At 49.2% G+C, this 21,706-nt stretch overlaps 1 protein-coding gene across 2 annotated transcripts in view; it reads left to right on the plus strand.

Annotated features, from left to right (window-relative positions):
• YEATS2 (YEATS domain containing 2) overlaps positions 1-21,706 on the plus strand; it is a 1,326,518-nt gene that overhangs the window by 548,802 nt on the left and 756,010 nt on the right. For both annotated transcript variants that reach the window (XM_078665556.1, XM_078665557.1), the window contains exon 17: positions 18,188-18,297. In XM_078665556.1, the coding sequence (XP_078521682.1) occupies positions 18,188-18,297 (110 nt within the window). The remainder of the gene's footprint in view (positions 1-18,187; positions 18,298-21,706) is intronic.

Consider the following 21,706-nt stretch of genomic DNA (forward strand, 5'->3'; position numbering starts at 1 on the left):
GCGCGGACTCCTGGCTCCTGGAGTCCTGCGCTGGTGGTATCTCTGAGCCCCTACGATAAGAGACCGCCTCGGCCACTGCGGACAGCAAAACTCCTCGTTTCTCCCCGCCTGGGGAGACAGCAGCTCTTGACACGGTGAGCAGGAGCTCACGAAGTAAGTTGATGCAGGGGAGCAAACTAGTAATGCGGTAACTTCAAAAATAAGGGTGTAAAACACATGATAAAATATTATTAATGCTAACAATGTCCCTCAAACAAATTTGAAATTAGATGTTGTGAGAAAGTGCCATCTTTCTTGCCTTGGTATGCCCCCACTTTTTTCTGAACCTCTGATGTACTTTGACTGAGTGTGCCCTGGGTCCCTGCCAATCAGGTACCCAGGGCCTGTGTTCCTTCCCTACAAAGAAAAGCTATGCTGAAACAAAATACCCAATTGGCATCTCTGGCACCTGTCAGCCCCTAGTAACTGGTACCCTAGGTACCCAGGGCATGGTGACCAGAGAAGACCCCTGAGGGCTGAAGCACTTATTGTGCCACCCTCAGGGACCCTGGCTCCCACACACTGCCTTTGCAGGCTGAGTGCCTAAGTACAAAACTAAAGCAAGAGTCAACATGGCACACATCCCTGTGTGCCATGCCTAGGGAACCCACTGCCCTGGCATACTTCAGTCACCCCTCTAGCTGGGTGCCCTATGCCAGAGGTGAGGGCCCAGGTGCATGAGCCCTGTGTCCCTACAGTACCCAGGGCCATTCCTGGGCACTGTAAGTGCAGTGTTGCCATTTAAGAGTATATGGTGCTGGGATGTTGTAATTCACGAACTCCACAGCACCATAATGGCTTCACTGAAGACTGACAAGTTTGGTACCAAACTTCTCAGCACATTAAACCCGCACTGATGCCAGTGTGGGATTTAATGTAAAATGCACGAGAGGGCATCTTAGAGATGCCCTCCAAAAACCCGAACCTACAATCCACGTCTGGGCTGAGTGGCTGCAGAGGCTGCCACCCAGCAGACATGTTGCTGGACCCCTGGGTGGAGAGCCCCCCACTCTTCTGGGTCTGCAACACAGCACATCCAGGCGAAGTGCTATGTCTCCTCCCCCAGGATGGACAGGGGGAAGCTTCAAAGGCATACCGCCTCTGAGAGCTTCTCCAGACCATTTGCTGTACCCAGCAACCGGCCCCCCACCAGTCCTACCCCCACTCTGGCAGGAAGATTGGCGGGAAAAACTACGTCAGGAAAGGGGGTGTGCCAACCTATGCCAACTCCACCCCTCAGGTGGAGGAGGTGAGGTGAAGCACGACCCCGGGCTCCGGCCATCTCGTAGATGGGGAGTCCTGCCCAATCCCAGCTAGGCTCCTGCCCCCCTCCCACAGGAGAGGAGCAGGCTAGGGGGTGTACTCACCCCAGGACAGGAACCCATTGGTCCCTGCCCTTGCCCTACCTGTAACACCCCTAAATTTAGTATTTAGGGGCTCCCTGAACCTTCCTTCCTCAGATCCAGATATCAAAAAGAAGAAAGAAGATCAAGAAGAAGACCCGCCGTGCAGCTGCTAACAACAGGACAACAACAACTGACTTGTCCCAAGCCCTACCGGCCTGTTGATCCTGGAACCTGCTCCTGCCTAAACCCGGCGACCTCCGCGGACAGCAACCTTGGAACACCCAGAGGACCTGCCTGCCTTGACCCTCTTGACGATTGGGACTCCCATCAGCAGAGGCTCTGCTGCAACAACCCACCTGGTGCCCACCAGGAAGCTCCGGGCCAGCCCACTCTGCACCAGCCGAGCCCGGGCCGGGCCAACCCGAACCAAGACCACGAGGACGTCCCCCCGACGACTGGGACCCGAAGTCCAGTGCCCAAAGACCCTCCTCGACAAACCAGCCGACGCCTGCAGACTCAGAACCAGGAGCCACCCCAACCGCGACCAGCCGAGGGTAGGCTTTTCCGACACCCAGAGACACCCCTGCACCCGGCGCCCTACAGCCCCCTGTGCCTCCCTTTGGGGTACCTACCTGTGCTCCAACATCCCAACTTACCTCTCGAAGTGCTGGTCGCCCCTGGAGAGTCACCGTCCCCGAGCCTGCAGCCTTTTTTCCTTTTTCAAGATCCTCATTGGATAACGTTGAGCGCCCGACGGCTCAAAAGCACCCTGCACCCAGCTGCCCGAGTGCCACTGGCTGTGACCTCTTTGCCTATCCTACCAGGAGCCCACCAACCGAAGGCCCCCTTTCCCTCATTGGATAACATTGGGGCTACCTACCTCTGCACATGGCCGCCCCTGCGCCGCTGGGACAGAACTAACTGTACTCCCCTGACCCTTGGGGACCCCTGAGTCTATGCCCAGAACCCTAACTTCACCAACCAAGTACTCACCTGGAAACCGGTAATTCACTTACCTGCCATTGAATAACATGACCCATTTTTGACTCGAAAATTTTCTAAGTGTGACGTTTTGAAAACTGAAAATATTCCTATAAAATCAGCCAAAGGGGGCGTGGCCAAGATGGCGGACTGAACGGACGTCTCCTCGAGTGGCTCCCCGTCTTAGCCCCCTTTAGCGCCCTTTCTGCAGCTGAAATACCCCCAAACCACCATGAGCCCGGGTGGCGTTTGTGGGGCTCCGCACGATTGTTCCGGTGTGACCGGACGCTGCACTGCTGCTGCTCCCGGGCCTCCCTGGGCTGAGAGAGAGGCGCCCGGACCACGGAAAGAGTTATGGCGGCCATGCCCGCCCGGTGATTACGGCCGGGCCCTTCCCTAGTAGCGGCCCGAGACCCAACAAAGACCAGAGCCGCCCGCGATCTCTACCCGCATGCCTGGTAGCAGAGACGAGAGCAGGCGGGTGGCGACGGCTGCTGCCGGCTGTGCGGCATCGGCGGAGGAAAGAGGCGGGGCCAGCCGGGAGGAGCAGTAATTGAGGCCCCGGCTCCGGGCCTGCACGGGACCTAGCTGACGTGTCCCCTGGTGTCCCTGAAGACAGAGGGACGCAGAGACGGTGCCCGGGGAGAGCTGAGGGGGCACCAGCCGATCTACAGCCCTGAAGGCCCCCAAAGGTGAGGAGAGCCGCGTGGGGCAGGTGAAGGCCAAGGGTTCGGGGGGCATAATCGAGCCCCCGAAGCTGGGCCTGGCAAGGCCTTGTCTGCGCAGAGCAGCGTCGAGGAAGACCCTGAGCGTTACGGAGCGGGGGAGGCCCCGGGGCTAAAGCACCAGAGCCTGTGTGCCCCGCCATTGGGACCACAACACAGCACCCCCGGTGGTGGTGGGCTGAGCGGCCTTAGAGGAGTAGCTAGCACATACCCGCAGTAGCTGGGCCGGGGACAGGCCCGTGGACGCCATTTTGAGAGATCGACCTGCAGAGCAGTGGCCCCGAGTGGGCGGCCAGCAGCACACAGACGTCACCACAGCGGGGGCCCAGGAGCCGGGCCCCTGTCGGAGCTCGTGGAGGTGAAGTGGTCTTCCCGTGGAGCACCTATCGTCTGGGCCAGTTGTGATCAGACTGGGAGGTATCCCTCCCAGGCCCAAGAGATTTCCCTAGGGGTGAGGCGGAGATAAGCGGTGCCCCGGGACAAAGGCACCACGAGACGGGACCGTCCCTCTGTGGCCGCTGGGAGCATCTGTGCGGGTGCGGGACGCCGGAGCAACGCCGCGAAGCACCGCGTAACCGGGGAGGAACGCGCTGGGGCCGACGCCGGCACACATCGAAGCTCCAGGGGGACTCGAACGTCCCACACGCAGAACCGGGGGTGGCGTGGTGGCCCTCATGGCAGGTCTCCGAAAGAAAGGGGACCGCACACTCCCGGAGATGCTCGCGGAGAACCAGACTAAGACTGAAAAAGGGCCACCTTCCCCCGAGGTCCCGAAATCACAACCGGCCCCCTCTGAATACAATGTGCCTATCACCAAATCCTTTTTGGAATCGCTGTTCAACTCCCTCAGGGACGATTTCAAATCACTGAAATAGGAGGTAGCCGGTGAGGTCAGGGAGCTCAGGCGGGACGTAGAAGGCCTGGGGGGAACGTGTGGTTGCTATTGAGGACGCCGATCGGGCCCGGAGTGAGGAGGTCGAGCAGTTACAACAAGAGGTCCTGCGGCTCAGGGACCAACATCTGGACCTACAGGCCCACGCAGAGGACTTGGAAAACCGGTCCCATCGAAACAACATTCGGGTCGGGGGGTCCCTCTTCAGGCAGAGGGGACGGACATCACTGGCTACCTACAAGACCTTTTCAGGGACATACTGGGAGAATCCGCGGGTTTTGGTGTCAGGATAGACAAGGCCCATAGAGTGGGGCCCCCCGGCGTTCATCTGGCCCACCTCCGGACATTCTGGCCTTCCTCCTTGACTTCCCACTCAAGGAAACAATCCTCCGTGAAGCCCAGTGGAAACCACCCCTTCAATTCCGCGGCCATCCCATTGCCCTTTACCAGGACCTTTCCGCGATCACTTTGCAGAAAGACATTCAAGATAGCCACGGACTTCCTTCGTCAACGTGGGATTCCGTACTCCTGGGGTCACCCGTTCCGACTCATTTTCAAATGGAATGGTGCCCTGCATCAGCTGCGCTCTCTCAAGGACACTTGCAAGTTACTGGGCATAGAAATGGAGGAGGAGCTCCCACCGCCGAGGCCGGAACAGGGGCAATCCAAAGATGGCTGGCATACAGTTGGCCGCAGACGCTCCCCGAAGCCGCGCCTGAAGCCTGAAGCCCACATCATCTTGCAGGAGAGAGCAACGGCCATCCTAGAAGTGGCCAAAGAAACAGCAGCTTCTGAGTGATTCTGTCCGCCAAAAAGAGGGGGACTTCTTCGCACGTTTGTATTCGCAGCGGGGGGCCACGGAGGCCGCCACGGGATAGTGCTCCTACAAGTGACACTACCACAGCCCTGTGTTGTTCTGACAGGACTGGGACTATGGACACGCACAGTTGGGGAGTTGGGGTACTGGTGGGGGGCGGCGGGGTCGGGCCTTTGGGGTCTCGGGGTGGAGACGGGGGAGGGGGGAGTTGGGGCAGGGTTCGGGGGGAGGTCAGGGGGGTGGGGCAGTTGACCAGGGTTTTTTTTTTTTTTGGGGGGGGGCCCTTGTCCACCTAGTTTTGTGTTTCCTTTTTCATTCCCGCGCCTTGCTCAGAGCCATGCAGGCCCTACTGAACACACATGTTGTCCCTCCAACTGAAGATCCTCTCTCTTAATGTGAGGGGACTTAACAACCCAATCAAGCGCAGAGCGATACTCTCCCTCTTCGAGCACTCCACAGCAGATATTTGCCTCCTACAGGAGACGCACTTGCTATCGAAAGATCACCATCAACTTAAGTCCCGAGCCTTCCCCTTGCAGTTTTTCTCATCTTCACCGAAGAAGGTGGCGGGAGTGGCGATTCTAGTGTCCAAATCCTTTACCGGTCAAGTGTTGCAGAGGGAGGTAGAGATCAAGGTCAGATTGCTGGTACATCGCTTTCTGATCGCCGGACAGACAATTTTAGTGGGCTCCATATACTCACCTAACGATGGGCAGGAGAAATTCCTACACACGGCTTTGGTAGCGGCCACGGCCAACACTCACCCACATTTACTGCTAGGTGGGGACCTCAACTTTGTTTTCCAGAACACTGCGGACCGCTCCTGCCAACGTTCAGGGCAGGTGGGATCCCTTTCCAGGGCGGGACATGCACATCTTGCAGACTTAGGCCTCACCGACTTGTGGCGGCACTACTACTCCGCGGATCACAAATCCTACACTAGGCTTGATTACCTTCTGTGCTCCTCACAACTGTTGCTCCGAGTGAGGGATGTTGACATCCTTCCGGCCTCCCTGTCGGACCACTCCCCGGTACTGGCCACCTTCATCTTTCCAGCTGCTCCTGCCCCACTCCGTCACTGGCGCCTTCGGGATGCCCTGCTCCAGGCCCCTACTATAGTAGAGCGGATTAAAATGGCCATCGCCCAGTTCTTAGCCCACAATGCCAACGCCGACACCTCTAAAGCCACACAGTGGGCTGCGCTGAAAGCGGTCCTGCGAGGAGAATTCATCTCCATCGCTACAGCCAACAACAGAGACCGCGCCCAGAAGAGAGCTGAAATAACCCAACGCGTAGCGGAGTTGGAGCAGATGCACCAACGCACAGGGGCAGCTCGGGCATGGCGCCAACTTTGCATGGAAAGAAAGATGTTGGCCGCTCTAGATCAGGACACTGTGGAGTATGCAGCCCTCCGCCTCAGACACGCGTATTATAGTGGGGGTCATCGTTGCGGGAAACTTTTGGCGAGTAAGCTGCGAGAACAGCGCCAAAGGCAGGGCATAAGATCCATACAGACCAGACGGGGAGACCTCGTGGTCGACGGCGCTGACATAGCCGCAGCATTTGGGGAATTTTATGAAACTCTATATACGGGTGACCCGCTCGACCTGCAGGCCGGACTCGCATACCTAGGAGGCTCGCACCTCCCGTCCCTGAATGCAGCTCAGGCGGAGTTTCTCGACCGGCCCATCGGCCTAGAGGAGGTGATTTCGGCGATATCTCGCCTCAAACTAGGGAAATCCCCAGGCCCAGATGGTTACTCGGCGGCCTTTTATAAAACGTTTTGTCCTCAGGTGACCCCCCTGTTGCGAGACCTCTTTAACACCTTTGACCAGCCTGGCGCGATCCCGGCGGACCTCCTAGAAGTGGCGATAACAGTTATACCGAAGCCCGGCCTGGACCCCACACGTTGTAGTTCCTATAGGCCGATATCCCTTTTAAACCTGGACCTCAAATTGTACACGGGCATCCTGGCTAGCAGGTTGGCACCATATATGCAACAGCTGGTGGAACCTGACCAGGCCGGTTTCATACCCCAAAGGCAAACCAGTGACAACACCAGACGGGTCCTCCACCTTATTGAGGCCGGGTCGCAGACGCGACCGGATTGCATGCTACTTACCATTGACGCCGAAAAGGCCTTTGATACGGTGCTCTGGCCCTACCTGGAACAGGTGCTACAACATTTTGGTGTGGGAGAAGTTCTCCGCAATCGTATATTGAATTGCTATGGCCGACCCAACGCCACGGTCCGCGTTAACGGGCACACTTCCCCGCGCTTTCCAATCGGTAGGGGAACCAGGCTGGGGTGCCCCCTCTCCCCTATCCTTTTCGCTCTATATATGGAGCCCTTAGCGCAACGGGTCAGGCATTATAACCTTATCAAGGGCATCCCCTTTGGCGGAGACATGCACAAGATCAGCCTTTACGCGGATGATATATTACTCTCCCTCACTGAGCCGATGCAATCGCTTCGAGTGCTTTTTATCAAAGTACATACCTTTGCGTTGGCTTCTGGGTTCAAGATTAACGTTGAGAAATCGGAGGCTCTTAATATCTCTCTCTCACCGGAGACACTCATCGAGGTACAAGGCGAATTTGACATGCAATGGTCGAGCACCACAATCCCCTACTTGGGAGTTCTGCTGGGACCAACCATCCCGGCCACTGTGGTGGCGAACTATACCAAGCTCCGCTCGCGCCTCAGCGACGAACTCCGGAGATGAAAGCTCCATTCTCTCTCCTGGCTGGGGAGGATAGCAGCTACGAACATGGTCCTGCTACCCCAAATCCTTTATGTGTTCCAGACTCTCCTGCTGCGCCCACAAGCAGGTTGGCTTCAGCGGACGCAGTCCGACCTGGTGCGCTTTATCTGGAATGGTCGCCGTCCACGCTTCAAGCATGCGATCGTGGTGCTCCCGCCCGCTCACGGCGGAGTTGGGGTCCCTGACCTCCTTTATATTACCAAGCGACGCAACTTCGCACCCTGGTGGAATGGCACCTGTTGGAATCGGGCAAGAACTGGCTTTTTCAGGATCAAGCAGTTGCGGGCATGCCCCTTCAGGGGGTTCCCTTTCTCCCCAGGCACCACGCCCCCCCAACCTCTATGCCTCGCAGATTACGAGCACCGTCTTGGAAGTGTGGGACCGAGTTGCTGTCCGCCACAAGCTCACGTCCTTTCCCTCCCCGATGACCCCGCTCTTCGCTAACCCCGACTTTTCCCCGGGACTGGACCCCGGAGCATTTACAGCCTGGAGACGTTCTCCCTTCAGAGCCCTGGGGCATTTGTTCAACCCAAACGGTATTCTCTCCTTCCAACAAATGAGGGAGGACTATGGTATACCAGAGTCCGATCGCCTACCCTATCTGCAGGTCCGCCACTGGGTACTACAGCCGGAGGTCAGACCAGGTGCACAGCGTTTCCTCACTCTGTATGAAAAATGGTTGGTAACCCGCACCTCCGATAAGAAACTGATTTCTGACTTGTACCAACATCTCCTCCTCACATCCACCTATACATACAACGCGGGCAGGACCAGATGGGAGCGGGACCTGGGGAGGTCACTCACACACAAAGAATGGGGCGGCATATATCATAGGGCCAGGCACTCTGCTTACCACACGAGCCTCACCGAAACCTTGACTAAAGTGGCCACATACTGGTACCATACACCGGAACGCCTACACCACTGGGACCCCCGTATTAGTGACCGCTGCTGGGAGGGTGTGGGTGGTTGGGCACACTGGAGCACTTACTCTGGAGCTGTGATCGTTTGCAGTCCTATTGGAGTACGATTCTGGACGACATAGACTCCCATCTTGATACCCAACTTCCTAGATTTCCCGCTTACATCCTGCTAGGACTCCCTAAAGCTTTAATGTACCCCTTGAAATCTAGGAGGGGAAGGCTCATAGCGATTGCTCTGGGGGCAGCCTTGCAAACATCCTGGCACATTGGAAGACCACGCAACCCTTTGGCGAGGGCGGGGAGGGGTGAGGAGTTTGCAGATCTCTGGCGGCCCTTTTTAACTTTGCTCACGGGGGAGTTCAGGGAATTGAGCTGTCCACGCAACCTGCGCCTAGCAGACATCCCGATCGGGGAACAGAAGGCTCCGATGCGCAAGCGCAAGGGCCAGAGCTAAGGATCGATTCACAACCTCTGTTCATTGGCTTGATGGATCCTGTTTCCCTTTTCTTTTGCTTTGTGGACAAGGGGGTGGGGTGAGGGGGGGGTTGGACAACGCTTCCCCTTCACAAGGACGCTTAAAATCTTGCATTGTCGTTATTCTTACTATTGTGCGCCTTCATTTGTGTCATACAGGAAGTTTGCGGCATTATTTCATCTGCTGGGGAAGCGGGGTCTGTTTGTGTTCCCTGTTTTGAAAACTCAATAAAAGATTTAAACCATAAAATCAGCCAAAGTCCGAATTCGAAAATACTCACCTGTGATCAGGAGAGAAGCCAGTACTGTACCTTTCAGCCCAGTACTGAACCACACAAGTAATCCCTAGCGGGTTTACTAGTAACCTGCATTTTCTCCATAGGAACCCATTGCCTGAAGTGTCTACTTTTGAAAACTGCAAATATTCTTTAAAAATCGTACGAAATACTGAAACGCAATTACCTACCTGTTTTGAGTTAAGCCCCCAGTGCTGGCCCTAGGAGACTAGTGCTGGGTTACAAAAGTAACGCGATCGTACTTTACCTGTAACCTGAATTTCCTCCCATTGAATAACATTGTGAGAATCACCTCGAAAAGTTTCTAAGTGTGAACTTTTAAAACGGCTTTATATCCAGGAAAAATCATCACTGTAACTAAAACGTTTTTGCTAATCTGGTTTCAGCTTAGACCCCAGGACTGAATCCAAGATCTAGTCCTGGAACTACCAAAGTAATCCATAAAGTAATCAACTGTACTTTCCTATGAAAACCCATTGAGCTCAATGCTAGTGTGTGTTTCAGAACTGTATTGCTATTAGCTAACCTGTGATTATTATGTGTACAAACTTGTTGCTCCTCTGCAAAGTATTTACATGAGAGTACTCGTAATGTGAAAAGTATATTTTTATAACTGTTGGTTCTAAAAATAAAACAACCATATCTTTGGATATACAAACAATTGACCTGGAGTTCAGTCCTTGAGTGTGTGAAACCTTTTGCTGACTGAGTGGGTACATCAAATGCTTTACACTGTCCTCTGGTACTGCCTTACTGCTTGACCAAGCTACCACTTTGGAGAGTAAGGTCAGTTCTGACTTTAACCTCTGTTATACCTCTGGGGTTGGTGGACTCTATACACACTGTACTTCCTTCAAGTCCAGTATATATATAGAGCCACTTTCTCACAGATGTTTTATGTGCTCTCTTTACAGACAGAAGACTGACTATGGTTATAACACCCAAGAATGAAAAGGTGTGGCATAGTCTGTCTTCACTGAACAAAAATTCTGAGGCAAACTTGTCCCTAGAAATACTAAAACCTAAACCCTCTATGATAGCGGGACGGAATCACTAGTAGAAGCTGGGAACACCTGCCTAAGGAATTTTGATGCTTTATATTTGTATACAATAACAACTAATGAATCTGATAGAGACATCTAGCTGCAGATTCCTTAACTTAGAATATCCCCAGGCGTCAGACTGGATCCGAAAAACTTTCGACAGCAGCACCTCTGCGCGCGGGGCAGCGGCGCTGCACGGCTCTGCCCTGACGTCGTCCACAGACCTGACATGAGCGGAGCCATATATTCCCCTCCGTGCACGCTGACGTCAGTTTTCTTCTTTTCCGCGTCCCAACGCGGATCCTGGAAAACCAGCGGCCTATGCACGGGCTATTCACAGGGAAGCAGTTATTCTTCGATTCCAGCCCCCTGTGGTTTCCTGTCTTCTGATCCTTTACTGGATCTTCTCCACATGGAGCCTATTGAGGTGGAGCCTTTGCTACCCCTTGGGGGATCTTTCTTTGACATCCTGCTTGGTACATGGGCGAGTCCCTCCTCTGGTGACCCTGTCGATCGGGCCATTGCTCGCAGACACCGTCCTGCCCGGATTATCCACTCTGTGTCCCTTCACCCTAGGGCTCAGGGTCCGGTTGTTCAGGCGGCTTTGACTTGCAGTCTTCCTCCGCTTTGCCATTATTACCTCCCACCTGGGAGTCTAGGTGGCTGGACACCAGCTTTTTGCTTCTGCCAGTGCGAACATCCGCGCATTAAATACATCTTGCATGTTCGCACGCGCTTCCTCTGCCCTTTGGGACATAGCCGAGATCCTTCTTTCTTCTCTTCCAGAAGGGCCACGGGCAGAATTACATCGCCTTCTTCTTGATGGCAGGGGAATGGCGCAATTTTCACTTCGATCTTCCCTTCATGCAACTGACTCTATGGGTAGGGCTCTTGCTTGGTCTGTGGCTTTGCGCCGCCATGCATGGCTGCGCGGCAGTTGTTTCCCAGACAGTGTCCGGGATGCTCTTAGAGATCTACCGTTCAATGGAGTGGAACTTTTTGACAGCCATGCAGATTCAGCGGTCTCCCGCCTCATGTCTGGACTACCATAACTCTCGCCTTCTGCCTTATAGTGACTTTTTCTTCTGCATAGGCGATGTTACCTTCTTGGTTTGGTTTTCAAAAATGTCCCCGGTTCTTTGCATAGTACCCGGATAGTGTAGGGGGTTGTTCCGCCATATCAGTATTTGTTCAGTACAGCTGGACGGCTGGTTCTGTCTCCTTTTCAGTCCCCTGAATGTGTGCTTTGCCCAAGAGGACTCCCCTAGCAGGGGTTGAAACTTATATGGGGTGTTTGCTAGCTATTGGGTAGTGGCCTTAGCCTTGGTATGCTCCTACGGAATCTTCCTCACAGGCATCCTTCTGCCTTCTGTGGGTCAGGCTGTCCATTTTTTCTGCTGTTCTGCGATCCTAACGTTAGCATCGCTCTATTTGCACTTTCGGGTACAGTTGGCTCCAGTTGCCTGTAGTACATCTAAGCCTCTGTATGAGTTCCTTACCGTGCGGCCTCTGCCTCGCCTGCCTTGACTGGGTCTTTTTTCAGCATCATGGTGCTCCTCTTTTCCGTGATGGCTGCTCTTCTTTTGCCGACCACTGTCTCTTGGGGCCCTTGTTCTTTTCAGTTCAGGCGCAGTTCCTTCACGCCAACATATCTAGTATATGTTTTCTTTCTCTCACCCAGTATACATCCGGGGGTTTTCATGCTGCTCTTGGACGGCTTGTGGTGCCTTTGCCTCCCAATGTTTTCCGCACTTTTCTGAGCTTTAGGGTCTGGTGTGGCTGCGCTGACTTGAGTTTCCCACCGTGTTTTGTCACCTTGTTGACGATTAAGTTCTCTCGGGAACTTGTTGGAGTTCAGTTGCAGACCCGCCTCCTCTTGGGTATGGCTTTGGTATCTATTCTAAGTTAAGGAATCTACGGCTAGATGTCTCTATCAGATGGACGAGTTACTTACCTTCGGTAACAATGTATCTGATAGAGACACAGTCTAGCCGCAGATTCCTTAATGCCCACCCATCCTCCCCATTCTGCGAGGACCTTTTTAGGTTGGGTTTTCTACATTTGTCTCCTTCCAGCTGGTCTGCCCATTCTGCAGGGTGACATTTTCACTTCACCCCGACACAAAATGTTCTTTCTGTTTTCATTTCTCTACTCTGCCCATTCTCGTGATTTGGTGGTATGCTCATATGTCATGTGTCCTGTCCAACCCTGTGCCTGGATTGTTCTGTGTGGGATCTATTCATGTTTTTTCCCACCCCCCGCTCTCCCCTTCTCCGTCGCCTTGGGGTCTCTTCTCACCCCTGCGACCCATTGGTCTGAGTCTATTGGCTCTGCCACATTCTATCTCTCTCTTCTTGGGGTTACGACGTCTCTTCCTGGTGACGTCTTGTGGTGAATTGTCCTTGCTCCTATGTTCCGGACTTGTTGTCCTTCACGGTCATACACTCTAGTTGCAGACTTTGTCGTCTGCCATGCTGTTCTTTCACATCTTCCTCTCCCTCCACATGTGGTTTGGCCTTCACTGTGTGAGGTCGCTTCTCAGAGCGGTGCTCTGCTCTTTCCTTTTACTAGTTTTCAAGATGCAGTGCCTGGCACTGTCCTTTATGGTTCTATTTGTTCTTCTATTTCGCACTCTGTTCCCATATTCCCACAGTTTTTGGTGGTGGCTCTGCGTTGTGGTGCGGAAAAGTTTCTCCCACGAAAAGTGACGTCATCGTGCCGAGAGGGGCATATATGGCTCCACTGACATCATGTCTGTGGACGACGTCAGGGTGGAGCCGTGCGGCGCCGCCCCACAGCGCGCAGAGGTGCTGTGGAATGTTTTTCAGATCCAGTCTGATGCCTGGGGATATTGTAAGTTAAGGAATCCGCGGTAAGACTGTATCTCTACCAGATACATTGTTACCGAAGGTAAGTAACTCCTCCAATATGTTAAAATATACATAAGTCTACATTTTGTTGTTAATGTGGAGGTTGGGAACTTTTCAAAATGTCGGTTTATTTCTAAAACATAAATTGAAATGCATTGTTGGTACACACTAGTGTTTCAATTGAGTCCATCAGTCTTTTATACTAGATTCTGTTTGCTGTAATTGCGCTGCTAACAGAAATCAAGCTGAGGATACCAACTGAATTATTTTAAATTCCTTCACATTACAGAGCATTGTGAGCTTTTCAAGTGTTTACATTGTGCGTTCTTATGTATATGTACCTCAGTAATCTTCTATTATTATTTAAATCTCTAGCCAGTCACGAACATCATGAGAATGCTTTGTGGATGCCAGGTTAAGATATATTACAGTGAACAAATTATTTTTTATTGTGTCGCCATCTGATAATGTCCCCATGATGAGCATGCAAGTTAGTGTTTGCTTGCATTGTTAGATACAATGGGAAAAACCATCACAAAATATTTGTTGAGGGATTTAAAGATATGGGTAGGAACAAGAGTTGAGGATGGATGGATTTCCGTAAATGTTTCTCTTTATGGCACAACTTAATAGACCTTTGCTGAATTGCTGAAAAGTATTCATTTGAGACAGCAGAAAATATATGTGGCATATATTGATTTTCCTAATGGTTTTGGGTTGGTTGATTGTCCCAACTTTTAGCTTAATCGCTGAAAAAGGGGGATTTCGATCCATATACACAGAATGATCTTACAGTTGCCTTAAATATATTTCCATTTGCATTCAACTTCTGAACTCAAATCGGTATTCTTAAGCATTCAAATTTGCTAACAACTTGAAGCAAACTTGTTCAGGTGCACCTCTCATATTAATTGCCTTCCTGTAATTGCAGCAATTTTATGAGAGCATTAAATCATAGTGGTTACCCTTGGCAAGAGCATAGACCTTTCCGTAGTAGAAACCCCTTGATGAACACTTGCCCAACAGTACTAGAGTTTGGGTCTCCTCATAAAGACTGTCTATAAGTGGCTTGGTTCCTGATAACAGCAGTAAGAAATCGTGATGCATTCTCATGGCTGATCAAAGAATGCCAGTTTCTCCTATTGGTCTTGTTCTGGAGGAACTCAATCGTTACTGTGATCTGTAAACATCTGAGTGGTAAGATTGGTCAATGTAGCCTTGTTTTGGGTGATATCGGCTGTAGGCCTATTCAATTCTGCTCCAGCTGAAATTGTTCTGGAGGCTGTTAAGCTCAGACATGAGAAAGACTTATGATTCACATTTGTTTGATAGTTCTAGGGGTCCCCAGCAGAAGAACTCTGTTGTAACATAATAATGACATGGTGTGTTTATATATCATTATTAATGCACAGTGCATTCGTTTGAATTTGTATGTATAATCGTCTCCAAATCAAATGTGCTACTTGTTTAATTGACTCAGAAGAACTTGTGTCAGTGTATTATTTGCATTATGTGGTAGTTGTTGAGCTCATTCCGTTATTGTATATGTAAATCAGCATGTAGAAATCCTTACCCTCCGGTGACATTTATACTTATTTCAAACTAAAGATATTATTTCTAGCTGCCCACACTGCTCCCACAGTCTGAGATGAGACAGAGGACACCTGAGTGCCCTTCAGGACGTTGGTGAGTTAGTCACCTTGGGACTCCTTCACATCTCCTGCAGCATTAGATGTGTGCTGCTTCAACTTCTGGGGACTATATTTTTAATAGTTTAAGCTCCTGTAATGTTAGTTCGCTCTGGTGAGTGATCAGGTATGTTCTGGGATGCTTTGAGTTTTTTCTGGACCCCCAAGAAGAGAGCAAGAAAGTGAGACCCATGGTAGTCACTGTGGTGTACTGGTGGTCCATCCAACACATCTGCTCAGGCGGCTGCTTGGAAACAAGCATGCTAGAGAAGATAATGATCTCTCCCTGATTGCCATGTTGTTGCAATCGAGTCATCAAAGTCTGCTGTTTCTGTAAGGAGCTCACTGAGGTGTTTTTTTCTGAATTGAAAATGCAGATGATCTCTGTGCTTTATTGAGGGGAGGGTAGCATGGTACTATGCTGGTTTAGCGAACACACCAAAAGCTGTGATTTCTCTGCAGACTCTCAACAAATCTGGCCATAAAAATGAGAAAGTTGTCTGTTTTTATGCCTTGCGAGCCAAGGTTAATCATTGTTGGAGGGAAGGGCCTAGTGATTCCCCAGATGAGTCTAAAAGTTGATTAGCTGGAAACAAATTCCACTCTGCTAGATTTTGCTGAGGGAAATCAAATCTCTGCTAGATTCATAAGCTATCTGAGGCAGTGGTAAAACGTATTGAGGGGATACTGGAATGTTAAATTAGCAGGAGCCTTAGTGCTGAATAAATTATTGAGGCGACTGGCATCAGAGTGTGCACGTTTGAGGACCAGGTAGTGAATACTGCAGATGTGTTGAATGATCTGACCTATTTTAAACAATGTGAAATTGCAGATATTTGGCAGAAATAATATAGATGTTTAACAATTTGCATTGGGGCAGTACCTAAAGGGGGTCCCTTGTTTCCTGACTGAGGTATTACTGGAGACTTTAACATCTATGAGTGTGGGAACTTTGTTGGAATTGATGGATCAACATCCAGGTGAGGAGAAATGTCTGCCTTTTTATTTTTTTACTTTATTTGTTGTCGAGAGTGCAAGCAACAGAGTACCAAGACACATCATAATATTGCATTATTCAGGAAAACCTGTATTAATCATATATATTATAATTACTTCTCGAAATTGAAGTAAATCATTTGAGATGGGAAATAAAAAATGAATTAGCATAATCAACAATCTCTAATCTGACATCAAATAATCTTTCAGATTCCCCCAAAAACGATGACATTTCAGGGTAGAGTCTCTGACCTTCACTATCTGCAATTCTAAATCACATGCCTCTATTACTTCTTTCCACCCCTCCTCGTGCTTTAGAGAAGAGACAGAGTTCCAATTTCTTGCAATGTTGAGTCTAGCAATGGAAAGAATGGAAAGAGCCCAGGCAGTAGCTCCTGTGCCCAGCAGGATCATTTTTGGAGGAGGTATTCCTGCATGAGGTTGGGCTAAAGATATCTGCTGTTGTATCAAAGACCAAAATGGTATCAGTTTAGGACATGTAGCAAACATGAGGTCGGTGGCAACTGCTTTAGGATCACAGCGTGGGCTTCTGAATGACTTATACCACCATTTTGACAATGTAGAAGGACTAATGTAAAAATCGAACATTGTGCGATAAATCTGGCCTCTTAGTCTAGTCGAGGTGACAGCTTTGCAGTATTGCGCAAGAACGTTGGAGAGTTCCTGAACTGAAACACCCTTATTTAAGCTAACGTCCATTTCTCAGCCCAATTTCCCAAATCATTGAAAGAGTACTGAATAAAACAGTTATATTTTTCCGAAATGCTAAATGAATGCTTACCAAATATAATTCGTGCAATGTCAGACTGGACCAAAGGGGTAATAATATTGCTACTCCCGCTCAGTAAGAAAGTCCGAATCTGCAGGTATTTAAAGACATTGCGATGGTGTGTAGCAAATTCTGCCTGTAGATCTATGAAAGATTAAAGCCCGGAGTCATCCATCAGGTCGCCTAGCCACTTGATTCCAAGCTGCGACCAAACACCAAAATAAGTAGAGGTGAGCACTCTGGTAAGTCTGGGTTATCCTCAGAAGTGTATAGGCATGAAAGACTGGGATTTTCAAGAACTTTCTCATATTAGTCCTAATCTTTTCTGGAGCTATCAAAGTCTTTAATCTAACTTTTTTGATTTTACTGCTTTTAAATTTGGTACTACTGCTACCAGAATTCTTCATGGCTACGATGGCATGAAGCAAGTTATCTGGACAAAAGTCATACAGCATGCAAATACGGTCAGCCATACTAGCCCAATAATAAATACCACATTCAGAAAGTGCCCACCCACTGTCAACTATTGGAAGTTTTAGAATTTTTAAGGATCTCCTCTCTTTTTTTCTGCAATATTAATCTTCTAATACTAGAGTCTAGTATTTTAAAACACCTATAAGGAACGTACAAAGGTAATGAATGAAAAAGAGAAAACATTTTGGGGATGGTGTTTATTTTAATTAATTAATTCTTCCAATAAAAGAAATAGGTAAATGTATCCAGTTATCTAATAATGGTCTAAGAGACTTAGTGGTGTAGTATAATTATATTCAGAGTACAGATTTTCAAGTTGTGAAATGTCTGCTCTTGATAGCTTTTAGCGTATGTCAAAGGCTGCTGACATCTAGTGCTGCATCTGGAGGGGCTGTGATGATGGTGTTAAGGTTTGTGGACTGGAAAAACTGCGTCCTCCAAAAGCAGTATAAGGGGAATGTGTGAAGCTGAGTCAGTCAAGATTTGTTGGTTCAGTAGCAAGGAAAAAGGCTGCTCTAGATATTGAGAAGGCAATGTTGTCTTAAGGACTAAGGGTCTCAGTTGGCCTGAAGGCTTTGAACAATGAACCTGGATGATTGAAACTGTGGATGCGATGACGGTTTCCAGGTGTTCTGATGGGGACGAGGTGAATGCTAGATTTCACATAAGGCCAGACCAGATTAATCTTCTGTGGGTACAGGGGTGTTAGTTTTGTTGTGATATATTGTTTAGTTTACAATGAGTTTTGTTCTATGCTTTCCTCCTCCCCCACTAACCACCTTCAGGGATTGCAGAGATTTCAGTATGGCAAACAATTCTGTGCTCTGTCCTTTTGAATATGATGTGTTCTGGTTTTTCTTCTGTTCCATTATCTAACTTCTTGGAGAGATGATTAGCCAATACACTGTTCTGTGATAAACAAGAGTGTGCCACAGTTGCCTGGCTCCTTAATACATAGATTTAGACCTTACATTTAGTTTCTAATACTTTTTTTTACTTGCTATGCGAGAACGCTGTTGTTTACCTCTTCCAAAGTAATTTTGATGCATCTCCTACTCTGTGTTGCAGGTGTCCAGGGTAGTTCATCCGGGAGCACTGCTGGTGGAGCCCAAAGCACCAACAGTGGTTTGTCACAGCATCTCTCATACACATCTTACATCCTCAAGCAGACTCCACAGGTAAGCAGAAGACATTCAGTGCAATGTCCACCTGGTGCTCTTCATGAATGTGACCTAAAACATGCTTTAGTCAGACTCATCTTTTCTTCAGCCAGACTTCATTTTATTCTGAACGTTACAACAGCCTCACACCAGCCAACACGTGTTTCGTGATCAGTAACAGCTTGTACTCCGTTACTGATCATGAAGACGGGGATGGACCTATTTTCCCGCACTCGGGAAGTGTCACCAAAAGACACAAGAGTTTTTTGCTTTGCTGGACTAAGATTTGAATAGGATATCGCAGTTAGAATAGTCATATACAAGAGCCCTGTGTAAGTCATAGGGTGACATTAAACCCGAAGACGAAACACGTGTTGGCTGGTGTGAGGCTGTTGTGACGTTCAGAATAAATTGAAGTCTGGCTGAAGACTGGAGCAAGACGTGGAGATCATTTTTCTTGGACACTTATTGAATGTGCCCAGGGCATGGGCTTCTGTTTAAGAATATTAAGGGTGTTGGGTTGACACCCTTTCCCTTGAAGCATTACCTACACGTGGATTGTAACATTGGGGCTTACACACACTGAGCGCCGGACTGCCCTATTCAACCCTCCTTTCAGTGAGATAATTAAAAAAGAAAGAGCGTCGGGAGTGGCTGAAATATTTTAAGTCCAAAATCTGTCAGCAAACTTAGGTCTGCCACTGGCAACAAGGCCACAAACACATGGTAGGTCTTTGAAAATTATTCCCATGCGCAACCCTTGGTAGCTTGCAACTTCAAAGACAGATATGTAAAGCAATTAAAAACACCAATTCAGGAAATAATTGAAACACAACACATAATAAAAATCCACTACCAATTTATAAAAATAGGAAATAATGTTATCTTTAAAATGACACCAAAATTACAAAAATCCAATGTAGGGAACCGTAGACATGAATTTTCAAAGATTTAATCAAATATAGCACTTAGAAGATTATAGCACCGTATTGTGATTCCTGCTTGCGATAGACCGGGTCAAAGTTTCAGGACAGGCGCGCTGTAACCCTGAGGGGCTACAGCTCACAACAGGTCCCGGTCTCAGTTTCTACCTTCACACTTAAAAACTTTCTGGAGCTTTTCTTCCAGAGGGCCCTCAAAGTTCCCAGCCAGTCCGGATCCTGTGAGGGTTCGCCGGCTCGCCTTTCGACGAGCTCCCGGTCAACTTCCCTGGAGCAGACTTAGAAAACTTTCCTTTAACGCTTCAGCAGGACAATCGAGGAATCCAGTCCGGCACGCGATGGAAGGCAGGCGGCTTGGCTCTCGTGGTTGCTCCCAGTCACCTTTTCTACAAGTGCAATTAGAAACTTTTGTGGAGCTTTTTTCTCGCGGCATCTCTCAATGCTCCCCATGTAGCTGGATCCGGTGAGGGTGCGCCGGCTTCAGATTTATCCTAGTCCCAGTCATTCAATCTCTGTAAGCTGGAGCGATGGAGCTTTTAGCGGGACGAACCTGGTTGGCTTGGCCGGCTCGTGGTTGAAGGCAGGCGGCCAGTCTGGCCAGGTTGAGTCGGTCCCTCTATGGAGCTTTTCCTCAAAGTTGCTTCAAAGTTCTCCAAACTTCTTGAACTTCTGCCTGAAGTTCCTCAAGGGGTCGCACCGTGTCTCAAACTCAATCCAAGGGTCTAGAAGCTCCAGGATGGTCCTTGAAAGTTGAGGATGTCAGTTCCCACAGTGCACTGGTACAAAACCCTTACAAATTCACTGGTAGTTCTCCAAGGTGTAGATTTAGTTGGTGATGTTCCAGATGAACTCTTTAAACCTGTAGCTTTCAGGAAGTCCACTCTTTAGTTGTTTTTCAGCAAGATAATCCACAGGGCTGTAGTTTCAGATGGTGCAGTCCTCAGAGGTCAGGCCTTAGAAATCTTTGCGCAACAAAACTTCTCAACAGGGCACTTCTTGCTTCAGTAAGTTTCAAGCAGCAAATCTGAAGGGCTCTGCGCCTCTCAGATTCTTATTCCTAATTCTCTGGGTCAAGCAGGAGGTCACTTCTGACCAATGGGAGCAGGGTAACTCCTCCAATATATGACCACATCCTGTAGAGTGTGGTATTATTTTGTCCCAGAATTCATCAAATCTTCCAAAACCATAATGGCTGATTTTCCAGCATGGTGGTAAGAGCTGGCTAAACACACCCCTAGGATGGCTAATTTACTTAGAATCTCCCCCCTGCATCTGCTCATACCTTCCTTAATCCTACCATCTGCCTAAGGTGGGAAGTTGAGAGTTGTAAATGACACTAGTCTCTACCCTCCTCTTTGAAGAACATAGTTTACGACTCCTCCCCTGGCCTGGCATTCCTATGGAACAGCACACTGTCCTGCCAGCAGAGCTAGCTAACTCCAGTGCTCTTTATCACCTCTTCAAGGCAGCCTGGCTAATCCACTTAACTCTGACTAATCAGGGCCGACCACTGGAAGGCTGAATTTCGATTTACACACAAGAAAGTCGTATAACTTCTTGTATGTACACTTTAGCAGAAATTCAACAATATGATATTGTTGGATTTATTAATACCATTCTGGGAATTCTATGAATGGCATTTCTAGCCTTCTCCTATCAAGAGTTATTAATCAATAACTTCCTACCATGTTAACCTATGTAACAGGGGGTTTGCAATGGGAAAAATGACTTGGGCCATTATTCCAGCACCAGGACTTACAAAAACATATTTTATAAGTACTTGTCTTATATCTACAGGACCCCCACCCCATGTGCAACTAGAGGAGACTTTAGGGGTTCTGAATCTGTAGAAATATTGCAGATCCACGGTCCTCCTAGCATCAAAGTCGAATTTGAGCAGCACGTTACCACAATATGGGGAGTGAAATGTGAAAGTTCACTTTACCCAGGCATATAAAAACTCATTTTATAAGGGTGTACCTTATAAATACCTGATCCCCCACCCTTGGGATACCTAGGGGAGAACCTGAAGGTCACTAATATGCCAAAACATTGTAGGTTATCCAAGGCTGCTTTTAAACTGACCTCAGGCTTCAGCGGGCCTCTAAACTGCTATGCCATAGGGTACTAGGGACTTCCAGGTAGTTTCAATCCCCCTGCCCTATTATATACTAGAGGCTTATAGGGTAGGTCATGCCAATCACAGGGGTGCCCCACCATACCATTGTGTACCCTAGTGTATGTTGGTGTTTTAACTGTATTCTAATGTGTCTCTTTCAGCGTAGCACTGGGCCAGGTTAGGCAGCAAAAAGTTGGGGGTGCCCAGGGTACAGGATGACTTTGCAACATCAACGGTAACTGAGCCAAGGTTTGGTTAAAATAAAGAAGGCATTTACGGCCAATGCTTGCTCCTCAACCAAAATATGTGTGTATTCAGTCTCAGAGGTAAAATGTTTTTATCTTCATACAGCTGGAGGCTGCATATG

Source organism: Lissotriton helveticus, chromosome 11 (genome assembly GCF_964261635.1).
Source record: "Lissotriton helveticus chromosome 11, aLisHel1.1, whole genome shotgun sequence".
Lineage (NCBI taxonomy): Eukaryota > Metazoa > Chordata > Amphibia > Caudata > Salamandridae > Lissotriton > Lissotriton helveticus.